Source organism: Lepisosteus platostomus, chromosome 27, assembly GCF_059453375.1.
Source record: "Lepisosteus platostomus isolate fLepPlt1 chromosome 27, fLepPlt1.hap1, whole genome shotgun sequence".
Lineage (NCBI taxonomy): Eukaryota > Metazoa > Chordata > Actinopteri > Semionotiformes > Lepisosteidae > Lepisosteus > Lepisosteus platostomus.
In genome coordinates this window covers 1,778,998-1,806,368 of record NC_142637.1, presented here as the reverse complement: position 1 = coordinate 1,806,368, position 27,371 = coordinate 1,778,998, and the positions used below count along the sequence as shown (strand labels likewise).

At 48.1% G+C, this 27,371-nt stretch overlaps 2 protein-coding genes and 1 long non-coding RNA gene across 16 annotated transcripts in view; 2 read left to right on the top strand and 1 right to left on the bottom strand.

The window, feature by feature from the left end:
• The window catches only part of rfx2 (regulatory factor X, 2 (influences HLA class II expression)), a 59,040-nt gene extending 50,500 nt beyond the window's left edge, over positions 1-8,540 (top strand). For 8 of the 9 annotated variants that reach the window (XM_088622230.1, XM_088622228.1, XM_088622232.1 and 5 more), the window contains 6 exons: positions 301-398; positions 1,300-1,449; positions 2,151-2,359; positions 3,319-3,472; positions 4,453-4,495; positions 5,149-8,540. In XM_088622230.1, coding sequence (XP_088478356.1) covers positions 301-398; positions 1,300-1,449; positions 2,151-2,359; positions 3,319-3,472; positions 4,453-4,495; positions 5,149-5,276 — 782 coding nt within the window. In that variant the 3' untranslated portion in view covers positions 5,277-8,540. The remainder of the gene's footprint in view (positions 1-300; positions 399-1,299; positions 1,450-2,150; positions 2,360-3,318; positions 3,473-4,452; positions 4,496-5,148) is intronic. The other variant, XR_015930863.1, reaches the window with a different exon arrangement.
• Positions 8,541-8,680: 140 nt separating this feature from the next.
• fcho1 (FCH and mu domain containing endocytic adaptor 1) overlaps positions 8,681-27,371 on the bottom strand; it is a 59,318-nt gene continuing 40,627 nt past the window's right edge. For 3 of the 6 annotated variants that reach the window (XM_088622215.1, XM_088622219.1, XM_088622220.1), the window contains 20 exons: positions 27,073-27,204; positions 24,897-25,047; positions 24,320-24,437; positions 24,006-24,030; positions 23,515-23,572; positions 21,755-21,927; positions 20,818-20,842; positions 20,122-20,184; positions 19,091-19,145; positions 18,752-18,831; positions 17,294-18,202; positions 16,360-16,469; positions 14,333-14,456; positions 13,574-13,685; positions 12,924-13,079; positions 12,140-12,272; positions 11,710-11,906; positions 10,623-10,687; positions 9,911-10,078; positions 8,681-9,198 (listed from right to left, as the gene is read on the bottom strand). In XM_088622215.1, coding sequence (XP_088478341.1) covers positions 9,170-9,198; positions 9,911-10,078; positions 10,623-10,687; positions 11,710-11,906; positions 12,140-12,272; positions 12,924-13,079; positions 13,574-13,685; positions 14,333-14,456; positions 16,360-16,469; positions 17,294-18,202; positions 18,752-18,831; positions 19,091-19,145; positions 20,122-20,184; positions 20,818-20,842; positions 21,755-21,927; positions 23,515-23,572; positions 24,006-24,030; positions 24,320-24,437; positions 24,897-25,047; positions 27,073-27,204 — 2,883 coding nt within the window. In that variant the 3' untranslated portion in view covers positions 8,681-9,169. The remainder of the gene's footprint in view (positions 9,199-9,910; positions 10,079-10,622; positions 10,688-11,709; positions 11,907-12,139; positions 12,273-12,923; positions 13,080-13,573; positions 13,686-14,332; positions 14,457-16,359; positions 16,470-17,293; positions 18,203-18,751; positions 18,832-19,090; positions 19,146-20,121; positions 20,185-20,817; positions 20,843-21,754; positions 21,928-23,514; positions 23,573-24,005; positions 24,031-24,319; positions 24,438-24,896; positions 25,048-27,072; positions 27,205-27,371) is intronic. The other 3 variants (XM_088622217.1, XM_088622216.1, XM_088622218.1) reach the window with 3 other exon arrangements.
• Positions 10,074-10,980, top strand: LOC148638952 (uncharacterized). Its single transcript, XR_015930868.1, has 2 exons — positions 10,074-10,214; positions 10,605-10,980. It is a non-coding gene; the product is annotated as an uncharacterized LOC148638952 (long non-coding RNA).

Sequence of the window (27,371 nt, the reverse complement as noted above, 5' to 3'; positions counted from 1 at the left end):
ATTGCAAAGGCATCTTTGTGGTGCATCACCTTTATAATTAATCAGTAACAGGGTAACATCTAAATAAACTTCATAATAGTGACATTTGAACCCCATTCGGTTTACAGTTTTTTTATTATGCATTTTCAATTCCAAACAAAGTCTGAATGTTGCTGTGTTGGTTGTTTACAATCCTGCATAGAGTGAGAAAACTCTGAAACAGGTGAGCTATTCAGCTGATCCACAAGTGTGGAACCCAGGATCTGGACAGGATCCCATTGTGCTTTCCTGAAGGCAATGTTGTCTGTTTTGATCCTGTAGGTACCCTCACCCAGGCCATCCGGAACTTTGCCAAGAGTCTGGAGGGCTGGCTGAACACGGCCATGAGCGATTTCCCGCAGGAGATAGTGCGCACCAAGGTGGCGTATTCCTTTACAGAGATTAGAGAGGGCTAGAGTGAATCTTCAATCTGATTTTTGCTCGACATGCATTTTAAGATTATTAGTCATGGTGGCAGCTGGTGTTTTCACTTTCAGCTCTTAATTTAGCATCTTAGGCGATGCTCCTGAAAATGTTTTCTGAGGGACTACTATTTTATTCGGCGTTCAGGTTCTCTTAATGAGTGTCATAAACCACAGGGACTTCATTACCTTTGTGTGGAAGGAACAAGGGAAAATATTTTGAACCTCATCCTGCGATCAGGTACAGGGTGCTGACCTTTAAAGATCTTTCCTGCACAGCCTGCGCTGTAAGCGACTGGCAACAATTAAATCAATGTGCTCATCCATGATGTAAGAGCCACGTCAATCTGTAATAAAACAATCCACTTCTTCTAGTCTCTTTGTGGATGGCAGTGGCTTTTTAAGCCATTTTATATAGATTTTATAAGCCCCAGGAAGTAAAGGCTACGTGGAGCAATGTCCTCAGCAACTGATTGATTCACAGATCTCCTCTCACAGGTTTCAATGGAACTGCTTTATATATAAGTGCATGTTGGTTGTACATAATGTAAGAGTGTCTCTTAGTCTTTGCTTTTAGTTGTGTTCTCTTCTAGATTCTGTGTTGATCTTGCAGCTAATTTATCGGGTTGACCTTTTCAGTTCCTTGCAGGATTCTGAGTCATTCTTATATCCATTTTTAGGCTAAACATGCTGTTGCCTGTGAAACAGAAGGTTATCATCTGATTGATTTGTTAAACTTGTTTGGGGCTTTATTTGTCCATTGCATTGAAAACGTCATCTAAAGGAGCTAGTTTATTTTACCGGTAGTAGAAAGTGCAGCCCTTTGTCTGTCAGGCTAATACCCAGTCCTGTCCTGCAGGCGGCAGTAGTGAGTGCTTTTGCGCAGACCCTGAGGCGGTATACCTCTCTCAACCACCTGGCCCAAGCTGCACGGGCGGTCTTGCAGAACACCTCACAGATCAACCAGATGCTGAGCGACCTCAACAGGGTGGACTTCGCCAATGTGCAGGTCGGTCTTAGCAGTGTTGCCACCTTGTAGCCTGACCTGGTCAGGTCTCGGGAGCTGAGCAAGGCTGTCTCCGGACAGTACTGGGATGGGAAACCACCAAGGGAACCAGGTCACTGCTGTAGATGGTGTGGGTAGTCCAGCAACTTCCCTGTAGGCCAGATTTTCTAAGCGTATGTCCCAGTACGGTCACCAGGGACACTGTGCTGTAGGAGAAGAGGTCCTTCAGATTAATTGTTAAACCAAGGACCTGACTACTTATTCATTAAAGATCCCATAGCATCTTTCAGAAGAGCAGGGGTGTGAACTCCAGAAGCATTCTGGCCTCCCTCCATTCCCCGCCCTTAATTAATCGGTGAAGCAGTCTCTCACTCCTCCCCCTGATCTGCAGTGCAGAGGAGCTGGAGGTAGAGAATGCTGGGTGGGGCTGGAAAGCAGTGATGGCTGAAGTGGAGCCTTTGGTTTTAATCCCCTTAATGCAAGCAATTATTGTCACATCCTTCCGGAGGTGTTGCCATTGTTTTTAGTTATTATTAACCTAATCTGAATGTTAATAAAAGCGTACTGCCCTCTTTGCAATCGCAGAAAGTTTGTGTTTTCGACACGCGATCGCGCTTGCAGCTGCCCGATACCCTGTACGGCTCTGCGCGAGAGTGAGGGTTGCCCCCTGACGCCCGCTCTGCCCTCTGTGTGCCCCTGTACAGGAGCAGGCCTCCTGGGTGTGCCAGTGCGAGGAGGGCATGGTGCAGCGCCTGGAGCAGGACTTCAAGGTCACCCTGCAGCAGCAGAGCTCCCTGGACCAGTGGGCCGCCTGGCTGGACAACGTGGTCAGCCAGGTCCTTAAACCCCACGAGGGCAGCCCCAGCTTCCCCAAGGCTGCCCGCCAGTTCCTGCTCAAGTGGTCCTTCTACAGGTGTGGCGCCTTGAACCCCTCTTCTCCAACTGCGAAGCCTTACCTTTGTCACCTCTGTCCTCGTCTGTGTGCCCCTCAGGCCATAATCCCTCCCATTTGAGTTTCACCCAGACCCTTGTGATTAAAGTGTGACCCTTGTGATTAAAGCTTTGATAATTAGTTGGTTATTAAAACTTCCACATTCAGCTGCCTTATTAAAGAACCGGCTGTAACAAAGATCTGGATTGGATTGCGAACTGGATGGATCGAAAGATGTAGTATTTCACTACCCCTTGCAATGGAATATTCTGCGATTTATTTGTCTTCGCCGGCCTGTGACCCCCACATGCGTCATAGCCCACACAGTCTGTGCACTGGCAGGTCTGGAGCCCTGTTATTGAATTGACCCTGAATTGCTTTATTGACCCAACATGCTGGAGATGTCTTTAATAACGAAGGCGGAAGCTGGAGCAAAGGCTTTCAGTGAAGCCGAGTGGTAAAGACATGGCTACCAGTTAGTCTGTACAGTCTTCATCATGCTGTGCAGTGCCCTTATGGTACACACGCAAAGTGCTACTCCTTCTGTACACGTGCTCTGTTCTTTTTCTTTTCCAATCCAATAATAAGTGCATAATTATTGATCTAAATACTTATTTCTCCATCTGCTTCAGAATAGTGCATATACTGTACTGTATACAGTAGGCTTTCTAGTCTTCTTCATTGAAATACTTTCATACAGCTATAGCAGAAGTCTGTAACAGACGTGACTGTGAGGGGTGCGAATTGAGCAGCCCCAGTTTGTCTCCGTACCCACTGCAGAGAGCAGGACTGATGCCGAGACGTTCAGATCCTGTTTTTAGTGCCACGTGTCCAGCTCTCCTGCATTGGGACCAGTCTGACTCCCGGAGCGGAGACAGGTTCTCCCGCAGGACTTGTGTTGAGGTCCGGGAGCTGATCCCAGTCGCCCTGTTGCCCCGCAGCTCCATGGTGATCCGGGACCTGACCCTGCGCAGCGCTGCCAGCTTCGGCTCTTTCCACCTGATCCGGCTGCTGTACGACGAGTACATGTTTTACCTGGTGGAGCACCGTGTGGCCCAGGCCACCGGAGAGACGCCCATCGCCGTGATGGGGGAGGTGAGTCCAGTCCCTGCGCCTCACACGGGCATCCCAACACCCCCAGACAGACAGACAGACTTTTTAACTCATTTCTGCCTTCCTCAACTTCCTTAAAAGGGAAACCCTGTGCGCACTGCTTTTCAATGAAATAAATCTGTTTCATCTCGTGAGCTTTGCACCTCGAAGAGGTCTGTGGATGACATGCTGGTTCGGTCTTGTGATTGTGTTTTTCCACGGTGAAGCTGGTGATCTATGTGGAAGAGCAGGCTGGTACAGCACTACCGATCTTCTGTCTCGGTCTGTTCTAAGATGCTTTCACACAAGAGTTTATGGCGTGGGTCGAGCCCATGGGAATGGGAGAGCCCTCTTGGTGGCCCAGAGTCAGATGCATCACTGCCCGTGAGGCACTGTGGAGATCACACCATGACAGACGATGCGTAACTCGGATGCTTGGGATGTCAGAAGAGTGGCTGGACAAGCCATCCAGCTACATTTGTGAAGAGTAATGAATCAGTAAGGAATTCCCACTGGACGGGCACACAAAATTGAAAACCAAATATTCAGATATAACATATGGTGACTTTTAGTGTGGCCAGTGTTTGATGGCAGCTGCCTGCATTGCACTCCTGTACATGGTGTGTTTCATCTCCCCCCTGGCCACGGGGAAGCCCCAGCCCCACTCAGCCTGATCTTTCAGATGAAGGTGCAGCAGTGGCCATGTGTGAGCAGCCCACCGCCAGCGCTCCGCCTCGAGTTCCCCAGCCAGGCGCCCACCTCTGCGTCCAGACCTGATCCGCTGGGATGAATGCAACATGTAGCACTAGTAACAGCGCTGTCCCTGTCACACAGCGACACCCATCCCCACAGTCCAGCCCTGTGTGCAGGAGGCAGGTCCACTGAGTCACAGACTGTTTTCATCAGGGCTTTACCTGTTAATAGCACAAGCCTGGCTATCTTTAACATGCTTCTGACCTTCTTTGTTTTGTTTTTTAACACAGTTCAGTGATCTCAATTCCATGATGCCCATGCTTATGGATAAAGGTAAGACTGGATGCTGTCACCTGTGTTTATCCTCCTAGTCCCCGACAACCACAATCCAGGAGTTTCAGACTCAATTCCTGGGCTTTTCTGGTTTTCCTTCCTCCTTGTTTCTTAGTTGCTTAATTGTTTTAATAGTTATAGCAGTTCTATTGAACTATATTTATATTATATCCCACAAATAGAATAAAGGGTAATGTTGAAAAGCAATCACATTTTTGAGCACTTCACTCTGTTTAAAAAGCTTCTAGATTTATTTGTGTGAGTGAAAGAATTATGCGTGTGAATTCCCTGCTGTGGAAACATGGTTCAGCTCATAACATGGAGTGCTCTGGGCTTTCAGAAGGCTTGAAGTACAATCTTAATAGCAAGATAGATTCTGGTGTGTTTTAATTTCAGTGTAGTTCCTATACAGCCTGTAGAGTCTCCGGCGAGTGTCTGACGCTCTGCTGAATCTCCTCTAGCTGACTCTCAGGCTCTGCTGTTTCACGAAACTCAGCGCCTTTTTTACAACTCAGCCCAGCCGCCCTGCTCCTTTCTCCCCGGATGCATGTGCTGAATGAGCTCGTTCTGCAGCCCTTACAGAGCAGGGAAGCAGTTCCCTCCTGTGTGGGCTGGGCCCTTGACAGCCGCTGTCCTCTGCTCGCCCACCACAGAGCCCTCGCACTTCTCCGACGACATGAGCGACTTGGGCAGCGAAGTGGACGGTGTGGCCCGGGGCCCCGCCGAGCCGCCGGTCAAGAGGGAGCGCATCGAGCTCAACCACTCCCTGCAGGAGATCTGAGTCCGCCGCCACCAGGGGGCGACTGCAGCTTTAAAGGCAGCCAAAAGACGAAGCAGTGGGCTTCCTGCCCTTCACTCACACGAGGACCATCCTGTTCCGCAGGATATGTACATACACACGATGTGCATTTCAGTGGTAGCCCTCTTAGGTACCTCCTCTCTTAGCTTTCATAGGAGCTGTCCTTGTATTTTTATATTCCCAATGAATATGAATGCAGCTTTTTTTTTAATTTGGAGGGATTTGCCTACTGCTCCAGTTTTCCTTCTTTTTGTTAATTTTAACTGTGAATATGAAAATGAAATGGATGTTGTACATTACTTTAGAGTAGTCATACACTTAACCTGGAGTGATGTTTTCATAGGTGTGCCATAGTTTTAATACAGTGCCTTAGATGAAAAACCAACAGCAACACAAAAAGGTTCCCTTTTTCAGCTGTGCCTATTTGTATTTACTGCAGTCAGAATGAGAGTAGTTTCTTCCTTTGTGTGACTTGTTCAAAACCTAGATTCCAAAGCACCTTGAAACCGGTGGAGGATTTGTTGACTACTGAGAGCTTTGCTTGAGTAGGACAAGCACGACCCAGAAACTAATGCTAACCTGCCCTGGGTGGACAGAATGCTGCTGTGTATTAGGAAACCGAGGTAATAGTGTGGATAAGGAGAGGGGGTTTTGCAGAAGGATGTATCTTGCATTAACTTTGGTTCCTCTGTAGGAAGTCTGGCAGTGTTTTAAAACACGCTGTTGAAAGGATTAGTGTGGTCCAGAATGCCAGGTGTTGGGTATGATGCCATAATCAAATTTTTGTTAGTGTAGATTCGTGTAAAATGAAAACACTTTGTTTAACCTGGAAACAGAATCTGGATTAATTATAAACAAGAGGCGACTGTATCCATCCCGAGCTCTTCCCTGCAGCGTGCACTGGTGGGGTGCAGTACCCTGGATGACCAGTTCTTCTGCAGTGGACAGCAGGAGTTCAGAGCACAGGAGGATTTTATTCGTCAGCCCTCAGGTGATGGTGAGCTCCAGTAAACCAGCCTCTCTATGGAACTGTGTCAAATACACTACACAAAATCTTTATCTGGTTCATCCTGGCCTGCAACAAGAGTTGGGTCAAGTCAGCACTTTCTGTTTAAAATGGCTAATCAATCAAATTCCTGATTGGTGGATTTTAAAGGACTGTATCTTAGTGACCTCTCTGCTAATGTCTTGTTCTCTACCCACTGACAACACCAAGCCTGTAGCTTCTTTAAATGTTACCTCAGCCCCCTCTGTCCCTAGACCTCTCTACTTCCTCTTTTGCATACTGGCAGAGATTCACCTGTCTCTCAGGGGTGGGCAGAAGTAGCTCTTTCACTCTGTGGTCTGAGTTGAATGGAAAAACTTTCCATTTTAAAGGAATTCCAGCACAATGCAGGAATTTGTTATACATGGGGGAGTGCGTGAACATACGCAAGGTGTTTGCAAAACTCAAGGCACGAGCAGGAGTTCCTTTCCGTTGAGTACCTTCTGCTTATGCAGTACCTAGGGTGTGTGCAGGATCCCGTACAGAGCATATTCCCTCTTACAGAGTTGGAGCCTGTGCAAAATGGAGTGGTGTGTGACAGGTCTGCAGATGCCGGTGTTGAGGGTTAGCACCTGACTCTTTCACTTACAATATGTTTCTGAGGATTAGTCCAATCTTACCTTTTTGTGCCTCACTGTCACCTGTATTGAAATTAGCCTCAAAACATTGCACCAAAAATAGGCCACTTTCCTGTCTAGGGTGACCTTGTCAGCAAGTGCCACCATAGTGCATTAGACTGTACAGATCTCACCCCTAACCTCCAGACTGTTCTCCTCTGTTTTGGTGCAACATTGAGGCAAAAACCCCTTATAGCAGTTGTTGTTACCTGTGCATTTCTTCCTGTGGGGCTCTTCTTAGGGAAATTTAAAAACTATTTTTGTACTGCATTGTATCTATTATTTGGAGTAAAGCTGATCTACAAAAAAGGCTGTAGCTAATTGTTCCAGACGCAGTTTTATTTATACATTAACTATGTAGCAGTTTATTAACTTTTTTGTAATATAGGAAAGGGAAATTGATTTTTTAAAACCAAATTGTAAAATATATATATTTACTTTCATGAACTGTTGAATTGTAGGAAAGTTATCAATACTTTTTTGTGGCCTTTTAAGATGACGGTTGTGCCATTTTTCTGTAACATGGACTTTTACTGGTTCTGGTTCAGTTGATGTATTTTTTTTCTTTGCCACATTGTGGATACTGTATAACTGGGCTTCTATCCAATTGAACTTGGTTGCTGAATTGAATCAAATCCTTAGTCTGAGCAAGGGTTTGTTACCACTTTACAACCCTTTTAAGAGCAGAAAATAATTGAAAAGTTACATGGAAATCAGTCTCTGTTGATTCCAGAAATGAAATCAATTGAAAAGGGTCTGTTTAGGAAATGGTCTTCAGGCAGGAAGAACAACAAGAGGACCTGGATTATGAAGGCCTGATGTATCGCAGTTTGATACAGCACCTTCTGCCATCTGTACCAAACTTCACTGCTCCTTGATACATAGTTTTCAAAATACAGGTGTTTAAACAAGACAACAAGCACCCCACAGTTCATCACAGGTGATGTTTCCGCCTTCTTAGTTTCCAGGGTCAGGTGATTCCCTTTAAGATTTTCCATCTCAAACCTTTAAGTGATCATTTCTATATCAGTGTTTGCACTGTATCCTATGTAATAAAACTGTGCTTTCCAAGTTCTGCTACCACACAAGCTGTAAAAATCTTTTTCCTGGGCTATCTGTTATAAACAAATGCAACCAGCTGTAGAGCCCAGAGGGTGTCTTCTCCAAAGTGCACCCCAGTACTGGTGGAAGCTGAAGATACTCACCTCCAGCTGTAATTGGGGCCCCTGGCAATGTTTGACAGCCAAAGTCTTCAGGAAGTTCCTGTCGTGTGCTTTTGTCTGTTTTCTACAACCAGCTACGAGTGTTGTTTGTCCTGGATTGTGAGGAAACCTGCCGTTTTTCTTTGGCTTAAAAGTTTGAGATTTGGGCCATGGGTTTTTTTTTATTGTACTAGTTTGGGTTCTTATTTTTGGTATTTTATACCTTGTTTTTTTTAAAAATATATTTTTAAAACCGCTCTGGATTACACACTTTATTTAGCCCAGGGACTGCTAAAACAATCCCTAACTTACTGAATACAGTTCAATTGTATTTTGTACTGGTTAAAATGTTCAATAAATTGGTGTAAAAATTCAAGTAAAACCGTGTGATTTTACTACCCAGCTTTTTATCATAGTGAATCAAAAGGTCCAGCTTTTCTATTTCACAAAACAGAAGAGGCAGCTAAGTCAGGTCAGCCGGTTTTACCATCTAGATTTCGAAAAAGAAGAAACTTGCACACCTTCATGACTGTTTTTTTGTATTCTCGGTGAATCCCACTGCTGCCCTTAATAATTAAAACTTCTTAATCCAAGAACCACACAATCCAAATCGCATACAACAAACACCAAATAATTCCAAAGGGACAATCCAGAACGTCTCTGTATACTGTATGTACAACCGAAGAGCTGAAGGAAGAGGTAAAGTTCTCAGGAGCTTGTTTTTTTCTCTGAGACACATTCAGGAAATTGGAATTCCCTAAAACCTATCCCAGCAGAGTGCAGATAATGCTGGGAGTGAAATCCTGATGCAAGGCTCCTGCCAACCCTGCACCAAGTCTGCTAGATCATTTCACCCCACATACCCAAAAATGTTCCCATCAGGATCCAAAATTTGCCACCGGATCCTCCCCTCCTCTCACGGTGAAGACTGAAGTTCTCGGAGGGGAGTTGAAAAGTGCAAAAGAGAGAGTTTCTGCAAGCGTTCAGCAGAGGAGCAGACGGCCTCTGTCCTCACAATGAACACCCGGCCATGTACTTCCCTGCAGTGAAAAACAAACCGCTCTTAGTGCTGGAGGGTCGGTCTGGGTTACAGCTGTGGATATCCAGCTGTCACATAACTGCCAGCCCTACAGTACTGACATGTCTTCAATGGCTGACCAGACAAGCAAGCAATTGTCCTAACAGCTGCTGCCAGGGCTAAATGTTACAGAGCGAATTGGATACTTGTAATTAACGTATTCCGGAAATGCACAATACATGTTTACATACTTTTGTTTAAAAGCCATTTAAGCATCCCCTCTGAAGAGTTCATCAGTGGTAGTGCAAACTAAGCCGATCAGATAGGAATCTCACACATGCAGAGCCTTTTAGCAGGGTGATGGCAAAGTAGCTCTATAATAAAATCAGGCATAAAAAAGACTAAGGCCGTGTCCCAATATGCACACTTGTGGCCTGCGCCCATCACACTGGATGTGCATTCCCACTCAGGTCTGCAAGGGCTTAAGTTGTCCCATTTCTAAATCAGTGTTTCACGAGGGTGCTCACAAGCGCCCCCCTCTCTGAAGTCCACATCGCAGCGACTCCGCTGGAGGGAACCGCCCCAGGCTCCCTGCGGAATGGTGACAGTTCATGGTCTAACCTCTCATAGCACAGGGAAGTTGCCATGGAGAATAAAATATCCATGTGTTAGTAAAATGTAACTTTTTAGGAGGCTACACTGCACATGTGGGCACCCGGTACAGGAGACCCTACCTGTAGCGAACCTCTTCTTCACCAGCGACATCCGGTAGCGGCTGCCCACCAGCTCGATGTCCAGCCCAGACAGGGAGGCCCCGGAGCCCAAGAACTGTACCCCAATGTTTGGCGGGGAAGCCCTGGACCCCTGCAGGCACTGCCAGCTGGCACACAGCGTGCCCGAGCCTGAGAGAGAGGGAGAGAAGCAGTGAGAACGAGCCAACACCGCCACACACTCCCCCGTTGCTAAAGGGCAGCCATTTCTACCCAGGACAGACAAAATGACAGCCCCCCGCGACTTCAGATTTGTGCTGAAACTGAGGTATGTAGCTAAAAAAACCCTCTTTCTTCCTGCAGAGGGACCTCCAGCAGACACCCTTTACCTCCTGCTCCCCAGCTTTTGGAATAGAGCGACTACCGCCCGCGGGGAGGCTCTCGGCAGGCAGGCTGTGGTGGAGGAGAGGCGGTGCATGTGTGTGCACTAGCTTAAGAGCGCCTCAAGATCTTCCTGCTTCAGGAGTTTGAGTGGCAGCCAGTCTCTTCGGGGAGAAATTCGCTCTGAATCTCGTCAGCTGCACCACACCGAGAGCCCCCCCCACCCCCCACACCGCGTCAGCCCAGCCTTTTGTATGCTAATGCTGGTATTTAACACAGCCGCAGAAAGCCAAATCTAAAAAAGAACAGCGACTGACCCCTGTTTATTTATTTGAAGAGAGATGAAGCTGATTACCTTTGCTATCGGCTGTGGGGGAGATATTGGGCAGTTTCCATAACAACCGGTGCTCATCCGCATTCCTGGAGAAGAGAGAGATCCATCAGTGTGTGCAAGTTGGAGTCACATCCAGGCCCTCTTCCCTGACCCGCAGGGCACTACTGCCTCAGAGCAGGAAACACGATGCATCATCAGCTGCCAGTCTGAACAACAACTGCACTGGATTAATGCAGAGATTGTGGGCGATGAAAAAGTCACCACTGTGCACTTAATCTGGAGGATACATCTCCATTAAGAGAATTTGTTTTATGTCATTGTTTTCAGGTGATCGCTTTTAAATGCCCCTCATAAAATAAACTTTACCTGTCCCGATCAAGATCAGTTTTCAAACAATTCATAGTAGTCAAGTAAAAATAACTGCTATAGGAAACGTTATGTAGGAGAGGAGCCAGATGACACATCTAACTCAACTGAATGCCTGTAGTAATGGCCCAGTGATCTCCTCCAGGGGCTTCCTGTGGCAGTTTGTCCCACACACCCTCTACCCCCGTCATGCTCAATTCTAGCTCCTGCTCAGCGCAACCGTGTGCGACTCTCAGATCGGCAGTTTCCAGCTCCGGCTCTGGGAGAACCAGCTCCAGCCGAGTACTTAATCACACCTCGATTTCAATTTTCTGTGTGCGGCACATTTCAGTAGTTTCAAAGGTGGCTTCACGTTTTTCTGTACCAAAGCTAAGGGAAGGCAGATGTTTCTGAAAATCAGGGCCGAGTGCAGAAATCACTGTACCCGACGTTTCAGCCAAGCAAGCTCTGGCAGTGATCTTGGGTAACTCCTGGCACAGCCGGAGGGAAACCAGCAGACCCACTGGTGCCTGAGGGATCTGGGTGGGGACACTGATTAACTGAATGAAAGGACTCATTTCCTCACTGATCCCAAGAGTGTGGCACTCTTCCCCCGCTGGACAACATCTGCAGAGTTCTAACACGACCGTCTTCATCCGGGCCGTTCAAGGCTGCATCTTCGGATGCGCTAAACGCGTGAACCAGTAACCCCCAGGCCGGTCCGCCCTCGCGACGGGAGCCCCTGCCCTGCGCCCGCACTCACCACACCCCGGGGGGCTGGCACTGCACGTCGCTGGCCGTCTCCTCCAGGGGCAGCACCACCTGCACGCCGCTCAGCTGGGAGGCGGGGGCGGTGGCCGGGCAGCAGTGGTAGTCCAGCGAGACGCGGGTGACGGTGCCACTGCGCTGGCACTCCGCCGACAGCAGCAGCGGGGCGCAGCCAGGGTCCTGGGACGAGACCTGGGGGACCAGCGTTCAACGAGAAAGAATCACGGCGCAGAACTTTCCAGATCCGGTAGGAAAAAGACTGTCATTTTACTAAGGTATTAAAAAAAACACAGCGGTTTATGTAACCACATCGTGCGATATATCTAGAGGTCCTACGTTAATTAACAAGACATGGAAAATGAAGAGTGTTTTTAGAGAGAAACGGGTGTAGGCACCAGCACGGCGGTCTTGAGGTGCTCTGTCACCTGGTATTTGAGGAGGCCTACGTTGTAGTATGAGGCCTGGGGGTTGAGTTCAGCCTCTCTCTGCAGGTGGAGTTGGAGAGCCTGCATGTTGAACCAGAAATCCCTGGTTTCCGGATCGCTCTGGGATGGGTCACTAGGAAGAAAATAATGAGACTCCAGAACAATGGTAACAGCAGGCAAACCAGTTTACAGCAACTGTTAATATCTTATACTCTAACAGCAGTGATACACTGATTCTTTGGCATTTTCTAACAGCATGAAACATTCTACTCCAACCTCCTAGCTTTTATACACTCTCTGTGTACAGTCTGTGTCAGAATAAACAGTTTCAAACACTGCTCAGACTCCCTACAGAACAAACCAAATATGCCAGCTAACATTTACGATTAGATCTTAAAAAACAAGTTGGTTTTAAAAAACTCCTTAAATATACCAAACTAACTTTTTGGAACATAAAAATAGCATCTCTCCAGACAGGAGTAAAAACATTGTTAAACCTCACACTAAACTTGACAACTATGTGACAACATGGGACGTCAAACAGCAAAAAGGAGAAAGCTTTTCTCAAGAGGAAGGAAGTAGGCGGTAGCAGACAATAGCATCTTCAACATGATACTGTGCACACATGCGATACAGTACTTTGATTTGTCATGCTGTTAGAAAAAGGCCAACACCCGACTCCCAAACCCCCAGCTATCACACCCTGTACCCCGCTCTGTGTACAGTCAGTGTCACGAGAGTTATCTGACTATCCCATGCTCTGTAACTCCTCCCTCACACCCACCTGTATAGAAGTTTCTGATTGGGCAGGAAGTGGTCCACTCGTGCAATGTTGACCAATCGGAAACTGAGGACAGGTGCATTGGGATTGGCTGTGAAGACACGCGTGATGCCAGCAGGGAAGGACATGGTGAGGTCTCCAGTGATCTTCACCAGACAGCTGTGGACACACGCACACACGCATGGTGTGAAAAACAGCACTTGGTCCGAATCAAACTCCCTACAAACCCCATTTATAATCAGTTCAGGAGTCCTATCCCATTGATGTTTCTCAAAAGGTTGGTTACAGGTGTAGTAAAAGATGTCCTGAAATCTTGGATCTGCTAGAAAATTAAAGCTCTGTAAGGGTATATGAGCCCATAAAGAATAACTAGAGAAAACTAGAGAGGTATGGTGCCGCTAAGCTACTGCACCTTGTGACCACATGACCCTGCTTACAGTTTTCAGGCCTCTGTAACTTTCACAAGGCCAGTCAAGGCTATTAATACAGAGCGACAACCTTCTTCGCCAATGACCCACCCCCGCAATTTTACAACATTGCACCTGAAAGCCCTGGTTGCAGGTTGCTGTTCTTTAAAATGCCTGCATGTCACCCCAAGGCTCTGCAAAGGGGAATCGGGCCCCCCCGGTGCTCCCCCCGGTACCGCCCCTCACCGGTTGTGCTCTCCTCCTTTGAAGTAGGCATTGATGTACTCGGTGATGGCTGCTGCCACGGGCCAGGCCTCCTGAGTGCTGAGGGAGATGGGGCTGGGGCCGCGTGAGAGACCTGCCAAGAGAGACAGAGGCCGGTCACAGGGGGCCGTTGGGAGACACACAGCGAGTGAAGACAACCGGCAGCAGCAATTCTGAGATCGAGGAGCTACAGAGAAGGAGTGAGGAGCTGCATGCACCACCCTGCAGGGGGTCGCCGAGGGACAACGATGGTCAAGACTTGCAACACGCAGTATGCCCGATCAGATTCACGTCAGGACTTGTCTCGACTTTGACCCACTCAAGAACATTCAAATTTGTCCTCCTAAAGCAACGCCAGCGTAGCTTTGGCCTCGTGCTTTGAGTCAGTGTGCCACTGAAAGCTGAGGTTTTGTCCCAGTTTCTGGTCTTTTGAGACAGGAGCAGCTTTTCCTCCAAGAAGTGACAGCACTTCGCTCGGTCCATTTTCCCCTCAGTCTTGACCCCTGCTTTCCCCCTTTCTGGTTCCTCCTCCCAATTTCTGTGCCTCAATCTGTTACCGCATAAATTCCTTTAATGTTTTTTTTTACAGTTTTTACATTTGTTTTATTACAATTTATTACAAGACATTACGGATTGGAACAAATAAGGACTTACAACGAAGACACAAGTATTATTTTTGCAGTGGACAATCACGCAAACAGCCCTCAGACGGCCTGGCGGCCTGCGAGGGGCGGGACCCACCTCGGCTGGGGCTGGCGGGGCGGGGGGTGGGGGTGTGCCCCCCCCAGTCGCTGGGGCTCGAAGAGGAGGAGGAGGTCAAGGGGGGGCTGGGCCCCGGGAGTGGAGACGAGCACACGGACCTGGACTGAAACACACAGGCACCAACATTAGACAGGGGGATCCCAGGGTGGCACCATCAGAAACCAGTGTGTCTGAAACCGGCCTCTGCCAGCCTGTTCTGCAACTGTGCACAGACCCCTCCAGCACCCAGCCTGTGTGCGAAGAGGCTGTAAAAAGAGAAGTAAAAACACAAGAGCGCCACGAGCCCTCCCTGGCTTGCACTGAAGCTACACCGCTCAAACACCACCTGCCAGGCTCCCACAGGCGTTTCCACCCTAGATCCTTCTCAACCCGACACCAGGCCGCTGAGTGGGAGCGAAACAGCTCTGCTTCGGAGGCGGTTTCAACGCTCCAAGGAGCGGTTCTCCCACGCTGTCCTGTCTGACCTGCTCTCAGAGCTCAGACCCCCGAGGGCTCCCCGCCGGCTCGAACCAGCCCGCTGGAGAACGCCCCACTTTCCAGATATGTGCAAACAGAGAAAAGGCAGCTCGAAGACCTGTACTTCTGCCTTCAACTGTGAACAATGAGGCACGATAAGAACAGTTACAACTGAGAAGAGGCCATTTGGCCTGTCTGTACCGTTGAGTAATGAGCACCTAATTGATCAAAAGATCTCACCCAGACAGTGATAGAAGCCAGGGCTTCAGAACACCATGGCTGGGCAGCTTGTTCCAGACTTGGAAATAAGCCTTTGAGGACTCAAAGGAATACTTGTATCAAGTCCCCCATAATCTTCTTTTTTCAAGACTACAGAGGTTCATTTTCTTTACCTCTCGGATGTTCTCGGATATCTGCATGACAGAAATAACCCCTCTCTGCTTCAGAACATGGAATTATTTTTCCAAAAGATCAATACCAGATAATTAACTCTTAACAATTATCGTCAGCTACTTTCTTCATGCCAATTGAAAACCTAAATGTCTTGAACCGAGGATGATTTTTTATCCAAAGGGATGTAACTGGCACATTGTTGGAGATGTAGACCCAAATTTTAAAACTCACAGAATGTACTGAGGGCAGACTGAGCTCCTGTGGTGCATCCCTTGCTTGACCAAACCCAGTGAAGCGGGTAGGCGAGACAGAGGTGTCCATCTTCAAAGAAAAGTCTGCTGGCCTTGACTATAAGACACACTAGAATCTCGTATTTTACAGGCCAGATCTGCTCAAGCGTTTTATGGACACTCTGTGGTGAGACATGGCAGTGACTTTAACACTGGGCTAAACAAGTCAGCTCTGACCTTTCACCTCCTCTGGCATTACCTCCTCTCCCTTCTCCTGTTCTTCACTATAACTATATTAAAAAAAGACTTCACAGCTAAAAAGTTTCTGCCCTTTCTGTTTCTGCATGAATTAAGCTCTACTTGTTTATCTCTTCTGGCTGCTGAGCTGCTGACGGGGACTGGGATTTTCCCAGTAGCAGAGTACAGCTGGCAGGTTCATGTGAGCCTCAAGCTGGCCAAGGTGCTCTCGGTGATCAGAGAAACAGCGGCTCCTGTGATTTGTTAGGCACCTGCAGGCTTGCACCGACATCACTGAGAACCACCCTGCTCCTCCAAACAGAGCTCGCTCTCCTGTAGCGCCTGTGGATTTTGGAGAGACCCAGACAGAGACTGGGTGGGACCGGTGGTCATGTCAGAGGGGCGCGTCTAAGGTCTTTGTTCTCCACAGTGCAGCGCAGGAGCTGTAGTCATAAGTGGAGCCTTAAGCCACAAGAATTTTAAGAAATGAAATCTGTACGTTTTAAAAAGGAAATGGGATCTTCTGCAAACCTTGCAGAACAATGAAGATTAATTTGCATACTTTTAAAACAAATTGTTTTGTGATCACCACTGCAGAGTTAAAATCTACAAAGCTGTTGAAAGGAAACGTGGCCGAACTCTGGCTCAGGGTATTCACGCGCTGGACGGCGCTCCTGAGGCTGGCCTCACCCGCTCGCTGCCGGTCAGCCGGCCCCCAGCGGCTCTCCTGGACCGGGAGGGCCGGGGGGGCGCCACCACCAGCACCTCGGAAATGTCCCGTCGGGAAGGCGGCGGCGTTCCTGGGGGGCAGAGACAAATACCGACAGATATACCCTAATGCAGGAGACATGATGGCGCAGTGGTAAACATTGCACCCTTGGCTCAATTTCTGGGGCGCTTTCTGTGTGGTCTGTATGTTCTCTCCGTGTTTGCATGTGTTTCGACCATGTGCTCCAGTTTCCTCCCACAGTCCAGTCTTGCACTGGCATGCGTGTCTGTGTGTGTGCCCTGTGATGGACAGAGCGTATCCCATTAGCCTGCAGTTAGAAGGCTGGACGGACACTTCAATACGGGCCTTGAACATGCCCGGTCTGGATCATTTCCTGTGTGCTCCGACAGGTGGTCTTGAAGTCAGAAGAGCGAGTCGGTGAGGATGGGTCTAGGCTGCGACAAGCTACAACACCGTCAGAAGTGAATCAGAGGGAATGCCGCATCCCACAACTAAAGGTGAAGCTGACAGCTAATCCCCCTGCCTTTGAAACATGGCACTATTTTATATGAGCGGATTTTGCAGTTACAATTTAACAAATGTTAAATTACATTCATGTAAAATTGCTAAGACTAAAAATTTACAATTTTAACAATGAAGGTTATAAAGCAATACCCACATCCTATTAAAAAAATGTTCAACCTGAAGTGAATGAGGTGAAATTCAATACATTTCCTCGACTGCTGCCAGAGGACACTAGATCCTACAGCCTCCATGTGCCCAGTGCTCCCTCTAGTGGACAGTGGCGTGTACTGCTGCTGGCCAGCAGTGACGTCTGTGTGCACCTGAAGAGCACAGCTCTCATCACACCCCTGTCTGCCCAGGACAGCTAGCGTGATGTTTCGAAACGGCTACCTGTGCTGCGAGAGGCCTGCCTGTTCAGGTTGTAGCAGGCCTGCTCCTTCTCCGAGAGCCCCGGATCTCCCGCGGAGGGGTAACACAGGTCCTCCTGGGGGCCCGTGTGCCGCGTCAGAGGAAGGCCGTTCCTCCAGGACTCCGGCTCGGGCGTGCGCTTCTTCCTGCCGCCGTCCCGGTCCCGCTCTCGATCCCGATCCCGATCCGCGAAGGGGTTGTGCACCGAGTTCCAGCGCACCAGCTCCTTCCGGCCGGGCCGGGCCGCGGGGCCCGCGGGCTTGCAGGGCTGCTGGCCGGCCAGGGAGGACCGGTGCGTGGGGCTGCCGACCATGGTGATGGAGAAGGGGTCTTCGGGGGAGTCCAGGCTGGGGGCCCCCCGCTCCTTCGGGACCTTGCCCTGAGGCGGGGCGGGGGGCTTGGCGTCGCCGGGGGGGTCCGCGCGGCCCTCGAGGGGTCCCCCGTCCCAGGACGGGCGAGGGGGGGGGTCCCAGGGCTCGGGGGCGGCCCTCTCGTCGAGAGTCCTCTCGATGGCCACCAGGAAGGGGTCCTCGGGCGGGATGTGCTTGCAGCCCTGCGGGCCGGCCCACAGAGAGGGCTCCCGCCCCGAGCAGGACGGGTGGCCGAACGCCGGGGCGAAGCTGGGCAGGGGGGGCTCCTCGGGGCTGTGGGAGGGTGCGCTCCACCCCCCTGTGCCCTCCGGGGGCGCGGGGGGGCGGCCGGGGGAGGGGTCGCGGAAGGCGGCCAGGAAGGGGTCGCCCGCCAGCCCCAGCTCCTTGCTGTGCGACGCCCCCGGCCAGGCCGCCCAGGCGCAGGGCTCTGGGGACGGCCCCAGGGGTGGATGGGAAGGGGAGTCCAGACCAGAGTCCTCCACATTCTCAGGAGAGGAGGAATCGGAGGAAAAGGCAGCATCTGTAGAGGAGGAGAGTCCCATTAGACTACCCCTGTAAGGAAATGGGATCTTCTGCAAACCTTGCAAAACAATGAAAATTAATCTGCATACATTTAAAATCAATTGTTGAGCAAGGATGAAATAATTTATCCATTAAACAAACTGCATTCAACCAGCATTCCTCAACCTTTACCAGGGAAATACCTCAACTAATAGCAGGCAAAAGCTCCCTATGTTATTTCTTATCAGTGGGCTGCTCAGGCTACAATAAAGCAATGGCAGAAAGAAATACTGAATTCATCCATTATATACAGGCTCTCTGGCTCTGTCTGTAAGGTCCTGGCAGGTACTAGTCAGCATTGCTCCCGCAGCCATTGCATTGGGGAACACGGAGGTGAACAGTTCCTATGCTAACAAATCAAAAGGAACAGGCACTCTCTAGCAACATACTCCAATTTTCAACTCTATACATTTTGAGATGCTAATTGGAAAAAAAAAGGAAATGCTCTCTTTTAAAACAAAAGAGATAAAGGAACCAGGAGTTGTCTGCATTCCAGCACCTTACGTACCTGCAAAGGTGTTGGGTTTGAACGCAGAGTCTAGGGGTGGACCGAACAGTGTCTCTGAACCCGGGACTGTAGAACTGATCCTGGAAAACAATATACAGAAGGGAATGTCACAATCTAAATAAATATTTAAAGGCCAGAAAATGGCTTAATGCTACTTGGCTGGAGCCCGGGACAAAGCAGTCGGAACCCCCCTGTAAAAAAGAGCTAGGAAAATGAAGCCATGCAAAACGAGGCTCTAACATGAGGTTTTTGATTCCAAAGAGGAGAAAGGAATAAAGAAACTTTTTAATATACTAAAATCTGCTGCGCTAGTCTGAAGAATAGAGGCCAGCTGTTTACCTGCTGTGCTCAGGGCTGGATGTAGTACACCTTCGCAATCTGTCTTGTTCATTGTCTAGGAGAAAACAAAAAATAGCTTCATTTGAACAGTTTCTTGTATGTTTCCCCATCAAACACTACTCCTGACATTCTAAAAAATGTAGATGAAAAATAACCATAGTAAACTTTCTTGTTATACGACACACAGGTTAGGTCTGCACAGTAAAGAGCTCCAAGCTTTCAGCTTTTATTTATTGATCCTCAGTGATTGACAAATGATGCACTGGCCACACATTGAAGTATTAATGGACAAAATCGACTTTCATACTTTAGAAAGCTTGCAGAGGCTTTTGCCCTGCTACTGTATTAACCACCAATGGTTCCATTTTAATAAGGGTTTGAAAATAAGAAAATCATTCATTGCTGTAGGGGGGTTAGCAACTGACTAAAATGAAAAGGCTGAAAAGGCAGGCTTACTGGCCAAAATCCCATCCTGCCATCCAGAAGCCTTGCAAAAAGAAAAAAAAAGATGAAAACCGGACATCTGTTTGGCTTTAAAGGTGATTGTAACCCTTGTAGCCTTTTTGCTTTGCTTTTTGTACTGAGACGCTGGCAGCTTTTGCAGAAATTGCAGGACAACCAGCACAGGCGTCATTACAGCACCACCAAGGCCAAAACCAGATGGGCACCCTAAGGTTCCCCCATCAGTGAGATTCACCTGTCCTCAGTGCACCAGCACGGACAGCCAGCACTCACATAAACAAAGCCTGAATGGCACTTTTCCAGGGCAGAATGGGCTGAACTGCAGTGTATGAGGATGTTACAAACAGTAAAGTCGATTTGTTACCATTATAAAAGTGACTAAGGGGCTGCCTGGGAGCAGCAATACAGCAGTGATGTTGTCTGTTGCTTGCAGCTGAAAGCCAAACAGGTAGCAGATAAACACCACTCTTCTCTGGAGTGGAGAAAAATTCCCTCCCTGTGCCGAGAATTGGCAACGGTACGCTGCACTATACTGTGCTGTTAGCCGATACCAGTGGTTCCTTGCTTACTCCTCTGGGTGGCGCTGTCCCCTTCTCCTCCAGAGCGCACTCCTGTCACAGAGCTGGAGTTTCCTGTAGTAGATGCATTAGAATTGATTACCTGATACTCAACACCTGCTGCTGCACAATGTTTTCTAGACACTCTCTCCCTCCACATCACACTTGCCTTTCCCAGACCTGGGTTGTAAGAAATATCACAAGTAATAAAGCAAAGCCAGAATCACGTCCATCATCCTCTGCCCATGAAGCAGCGTACAACCCAAGATAAGAAACACCGAACATATAACACTGGGACACCAGTATTCTGGCTACCTTGCAGTTTCTTCATTCACCTTAAAATAAAATTGATGTTCTTCCACTCAGCAATGGAAAATAATTTAAAAAAAGAATCATGTGTGCAACCCCAACAGCTTCATATTCCAACCCATCAATCTATTTGTTGCTGTGCTGGTGTTGTCTAGGGGCCACGCAATTTAATTTCTGACAGACTGCTCTGCAGAGGCTGCCCAGCTGTCAGCGGTATTCACCCGTCTGCAGAATGGATCAGGGCTCAGCGTCCTCGAAGTGGCTAGAGCTGCCAATCAAGACGAATTCAAGATTCCACGTGAAGCTCCCAGATTCACATAACTGGCTTGAAACTAAACCCCCCCGAAATCCAACGGCTTTCAGTTCAGCTGAGATGAAGAAGTAAAGAGCAAAACTTACTTGTGAGATGCCTCTTGACAGACACCTGTAAGTGCAAATGAAAAATCTAAGATTACATCACTATATTTCAGGATGGAAATATTTCAGAATATTTCAGTTCTCTTTAACCCTCTGCTGCATGAGGAGGTCACCCTGCTTCTCCAGACCCACACTCTAGTGGCTCTTACAGGTCATCGTAAAATCATTGGTCTACAGACTTGAAACATGTGGCATTTTAATCCGTTCAGCAGGTTAATCTGTACAACTAACCTTGAAATGGCCAGGTATGTACTTCAAGAGTTGCATGGTGTGCAGGTTTTGATTTTATCTGTTCGTTAAATCAGAGATCACTGGTAGAAATGAAATTGCTCTGAGTGTGTGTTTCTACACTGATGATGTTAGGCAGGGCTGTCCTGTCCTGGAGGACAGGTGGATCTTCAGGTTTTTCAGGGGTCTTCAGAGCAGCTGCACCTAGAGAGCTTGGAGAAGCTGGCCAATTGGCCTAAAGAAGATCAAGCTGACTGAAAACCTGTGGATGTTCCAGCCCTCCGTGGAAACTCATTTATATAAATGGTGCTTACATTTGCGCTTATTTTCTAACGACCATCTCCCATTTTCTCATGCTACTGCCCAGCTGGAGGTACAAGCCTGTGGCTTCTGTGTGACCGTCTACATCAGGCCCTGCATGACGTGCACGACCCGCCGGTACCAAGCAGTCCGAGTTGACTCATTCTTAAGTTACAACATACTGTGCATGGATTTAAAAACCGAGACAGAGAAGACTGCAGGTGTGGGGCAGCCTGGGAGAGCCAAGCAGGACCTCAGTGCCACAGCACAGGTCTCCTGCTTCTCCACTGCGTCTCTTCCAACCATGAGCCACCAGTCGGGTATGAGCACCCCACCCATGACCCTGTAACTCCCCTGTCGCCCCACCCCTGCCCACAGTAGCCCGGCGTACCCCTCTCTGCGGGGGCAGGGTCAGAGCCCCCACAGTGGCCTTGAGCTCCTGCTCGGCTGCCGCAGAACTGTGCCTGCCCCCGCTGGCCACAGGCCGGATTTGGATGTGGAACTTCTTGGGCTCGTCGTCGTCGAAGTCAGAGTCACTGGAGTAGAAGTTGGTCTCTTTCTCATGTGGGGGGGGGAGTCAAGGAGGCCGAAGCCAGACAGAAAAAGGGCCTCGCTCTGCACACTGTCACCCCCGACAGGAAGCTATCAGCTTCCTTCACACCACTTCTTATCTCTTGCAGTTTCCTGTTGCTAAATCCTTAACTGCTGCCTGTAATGCGAGATGTTCCTGTAAGGAGCTGGTATTTGTCTCCATAGTCAGTTATCAGGTGCAACAGCTAAACTGTTCCTAAGATGCACCGACTTTGGAATAAGTGTCACGAACTGGGAGATTTTACAGCACAAATACGCCAAGTGCTTAGGTGAAGAATTACTCTCCTAAAACCAGTGCGCATTAATAATATACTTCCCCCAACTCATTTCCTGTCTTTTGACTTGGAGGAGTGTGAAAAACTCACTTTATCAAGGTAGACGGCTCAGTCACATGACTGCACCATGGGACAACAAAGTTTGCCAGAAATACGGAAGGAACAGTGGGAGCAAGACCATTAGTGTGTCACTACGCAAAGGGAGGGCGGTGCATGTCGTCGGATGTGGGCTACTTGAATGTGGTCCTGTTTGCATTTGTACGCAACTTCATTTTGTGGTCTGAAGGGTAAAAGGTCATGAAGAAAACCACACACAGCACATCTGACAGGAAATGGAATGGGCAATGCAATAACACAGCAGATGAAATTACATCTAGGATTCAAAGTCTAATTGTTAACTGGGATTGTGCCCCCCTGACAGCAGCTGCTGCTCTCAATGAGCTTCAGAGCTCAATAGGGGACTGTTCAAACCATTCATGTTAATGGCTATTACACTCCTTTACAGTGCCAATTTAGTTAGATTACTTAGGTGTTTCATCTAGTCATTCAAGGAGTTAAACAAGAAAATGAGGTGTGCAAGGAGTTACTCCATTGCATGGAATACATTTGCCTCTGCTGATATCCGAGCTTCTGTCAAGAAACAGCTGGATAAGATCTGTGAATCAATTAACTACCAACTACAAAACAGACTGGATGGGCAGAATGCTCATTTACAGCACTTATGTTCTTAAGCTCCAATTTATGACAAATATCCTTGTTTCGTTTCTAAAAGTTTCTCAAGAAACCTGTGGTTTCAAAGCCATGTGGGCAAGAATATGTGTCCACAGGGTCTTCCTTGAAGCAGGCTAGGTCACTAAGTCACCCCCAGAGCCGTCACATTTCATACAAACAATAAGTGATGACAAAACCTTCCTCTGTCTTTGGGATCTCACTGAAAGGCAGAAAATGAGTAATGTTTGGAGGTAATTTGCAAAATGAAAGGGGGTGGATCAAACAAATCTAATACTACTTCAGTGAAATGGTTGTCAGCTGGTGCAATACTATGGACCATACAGGCAGCATAGCAAGCTCATTTCCTTCTGTTCCTACAATGGAGACATTTATCAGCCCGTGTGCGTCAGCACATCGTCCATCTGAACCCCATCTGTTGCAGTTCCACTGTGTGCAGAGCAGTGAATAGCTCTAAATTCACTTAGTAGATAAGGCCCCTGTGTGATTCTTTGTGGGTCTTGAAAAGGGAATCTGGCAGAGACTGGGGGGGCCAGTTGGACGCAGGAAAGGATATCGTTCTGGTTGATGTCCGCACGGATCACAAAGCCCTCTGCGTCCACCTCGGGGGAGTTCTGCAGAGCAAGACACAGCATTGTGAGCGATCTCAGCGTGCAGAGGCAGACATCTGTGAACCCGGGAGTTTTAGAGACTTAGTAATACATTCAAGAGGGTTGCTTTGCCTCACCCTCAAGATCTAGGAAGCCCCCTGATATCCAGGAAACATGGCACTGCTGGAAGCCTACCATTTAAAAGTCACATAGGCTTGTATGCGTCCACCACTGATACTGCTGCTGACACTCCTGCTTAGCACTTAATTCACAAGAGTGCTGAAAAAATATCATGTTGCTCTGTAGTTTTACTTTAACACTGTGTAATAATGCAATGTTTTTAATGATTTAAAGCTTGGGTCTGAAATGAGAGTCCTGGCACGAAAAACCTGCAGTTCTCAACAGATACAGTGTTAAAGATGTGTGTGGCTTTAATATATTTTACACAGGTACTTACTGGTGCTTCAGTAACAGCAGAATCCCTGTAAAAAAAAAAACAAAGTGAGTGAAATTAAGATGGTGATCGTATATACATTTTCAAAATCCCTTTACTACAAAAACACTTCCATCGATGTGTACTATTTTAATTCAGCAAGTCTTCACTAAATAAAATGCATGAGATCTAGACACAGTCAGTGTGTCAGTGCTGCTATATCACAACCGTCTTTTGTGCCTGACGCTCGTAAATCCAGAGTGTCTGGACTGAAGAGAAAGTGCGCCCATCTGCGTGGAGACCAGAGCCCCGCGGAGATAAACAGCGCTGGCTCTTACGTGGAGTCGGGCTCCTTCTCCCTCTTTCCCAGCCCTGGGATGCGGAAGGCCTTGTTGCGGATCTTCTTCCCCACCTCCAGCACGGTGCTGGAGCTGTACTCCTCGAAGCCCACAGACGCTGAGGGAGAGCAAAAGCCGTGAGCAAAACAGGAAACCACAGACAGACCTCCCCACCTGTCTTCGCCAGCCCACACCCTTGTGTTTCTCTTTGTGGGGAGTCCCCCCTGGCGCTCACCTGCTGTTCTCTACTCTGCAGAAATGAAACTCGACTCGGTGTGAATGAAGACCCCCAGAGAAACAGGCTTGGACCTTTTATGTTTAAAGGAAGATGCTATTTTGATGTACATAAAAAAGCAAGCACAGTTTAGAATAGCCAGTCAAACCTAGTCTTTGGAAGGTGGAATCAGAGTGCCCAGCAAAAAACCCAAACAGACACAGAAATGACATTCAAACTTCACACAGACAGGCAATAAAACTGGAATTGAATCCAGAACTCAGAGGCTGTAGTGCTCACCATTGTGCCCTATGCTGTTAGTGTCAAATACTATTAACTAGAAAGAAATGGCTTTATAGTCACCCAAACGGGAAAAAACCTTCTCCCAACCAGTCAGGCAAGCAGAACTGGGGGTACCTGGCCTCTCCTTGCCTGTCCCTTTCTGCTCAGCAAATTTCTGGATGAGATTCTCAATCCCAATGTTTTCCACATTCTGTTTGAATTCCTCATGAACCTAAACACAACGGAGAATGAGAATGAAGAGTAAGAGCTGAGGATGTGAGGAAATTAGCACTAATTTAAAACGAGTGTAAAACCCGAAGCATGGCTCTTAAAAACACCACCGTGCAAAACAACTGTTTGGAATAAACTGCTAAATGAAACAGCATTGGAAGATCTAGTTAACGGATTGCGCCAAGAGACAAGCATCTTGTAATGCACATGGTTTTTACTATGCATCACTCAGTATTATCAAGGTCACACGCCCACTGTGGCTAGCCAGGACTTTAAATCACCCCTTTTATTTTCAAACATTACTGTTTTAGCTGTATAGATATGTTCAAAAACAGACTTCTTTTGATACCTTAAAAGCAACAAGTAGGCTGTCTGATGATCTGATTCAAAAGAAAAAAAGAGCCTTATTCAATTCAATAGAGCCTAATGGAAAAGTCCCCTAACTTTATAAGCACCTCCGTATGAAATGCAGCAACTATTACTCTGCCTTATGTCTAAATTCCCACAGATCTGGAATAGCCAATTGGCACTGAACTGGGTGCTGGTTTCACAAATTGGTATAAGCTGTCCTCGGACAGGCAGTTACAAAGTGCCCGATTCTCACAAATCCAGCACTGCCCATCCAGATCAGTCAGCAAAACTTAGGCTTTAATACATTAGGTAATCCAGACCTATTCCTAATTGGGGTCTGTGCCACTGCCGGTGTTCGGTCTCAGTGATTGGATAAGAAGAAAAAACGTAGTAAACATCGGGCATGTGAAGTGCTAATGAACAATACTGTTATCGTTTAAGACTCGGCACAAGCTACTTGTCAGGAACCTGTGGAGCACCCACATGAATTATATGGCCTTTTCTGCCCTGTGAAACACCAGCATGAATTGCTGAGGAAGCTGGCAGGGCCCTAGCGTCAGGGTGGCAGAAGCATGAGCGGTGAAAGCCGCAAGAGGGGGCGTGTCCAGAGCCCATGTGATGGCGGCCCGCACATCGTCACAATCACACCCTGAGCCACAGGCCCTCACCCAGACCTCAACACTACCCGTTTCCATTTCATCTGTTTTCGAAAACCTCGCCGCATCACCCAGGAACACAGATTGCTCTGCTCCTTGTTTGCTTTTAGTTGAGAATGTTTGAGCACAGAATGAGTGGGTAACAGTCGCCCTCTTCTACCACAGAAGGAGCGTGACTTGTGGTTCAGGAAGCTACGCTGAGCGGACAGTCCCCAGACTTGGCCGTGTGGCATTCTGGGGATTTTCTGAAACGCAGGATATGTCGGTGTTTCTTGAACTGCGGCTCGGGACGACATCTAGGTCTTGTTTCAGGGCACATTTCCCCTTTAAATGGAGAACTGTTCTGCCCTTTAAAGACAGAACAGCTCCAACAGCTGTCCCATCAGCAGTGACTTTCTCAAGGCTCTGTGCCACAGATGTTCTCATCTCTGTGCAAAGAATTGTGCTCAATCTGGAGACGGTGATATATGTATTAAAATAATTTAAAAACAAAACTGTATGTGCTGAGGAAATTGGGAAAAATGCACATAAACAGCACTTGCAAAATGAAATGAGATCTGGTCCACACAGGCCTGATATTATATTCCATCTCCAGTCTGAGGTAGTTCTAGGGAACTACCATAGACAACCAACTCGCTACTTCTCGCAATCACAATCAAAATAGGTTTTTAGCTTCTTATAGTTCCCCCTGCCTGGGCACAAACACGATGACAGACTTCCATCTTACCGAAACAAGGGGCTTCCCATCAGTTAGCTGGACAGTGAATAAAGATCCTTTCACCAGAGCCCAGTTTGAGTTTTTGTTATAATATAGCTGCACGTTTGTGCCGTGAATTTTTCATTTCGATCGCCATCATTGTTTCTTTTGCCAAAAATGTTTTTTTATTAAATTAAGTTCAGCTCATGTGAAAGCGTTGTAGGGGTTGCTCAATTCTTTAGTACGCAGTGGATACCCCCGTCCACAAGGAGGCGGACCTGAGCCGGGGCAGGGGAAAGGGCTGATGATAGCCGAAGGGTACCTGTCCCACTTGCACATGGGTATCCTCTATGGAGTGGGAATAGGACTTGATCAGCAGCTTCATCTGCCGCAGGTGGGCCTCCTCGATGCTCTGGAACTTCTGCACACACATCAGCAAAAACACAAACACCAACTACATCAGAGCTCCCCAACCCTGTGCTCAGAGCCACAGGCAGGGGGCGCTCTTCTCCCTAGACTCCAGGTCCGCAAGGCCTCCTCCTGCTGTCTCACTCGCACACATCACTGGCTGACTGCGCGACACAACCGGCTGTCTCCCTTCTATGGTCAATTAGAGGTGCA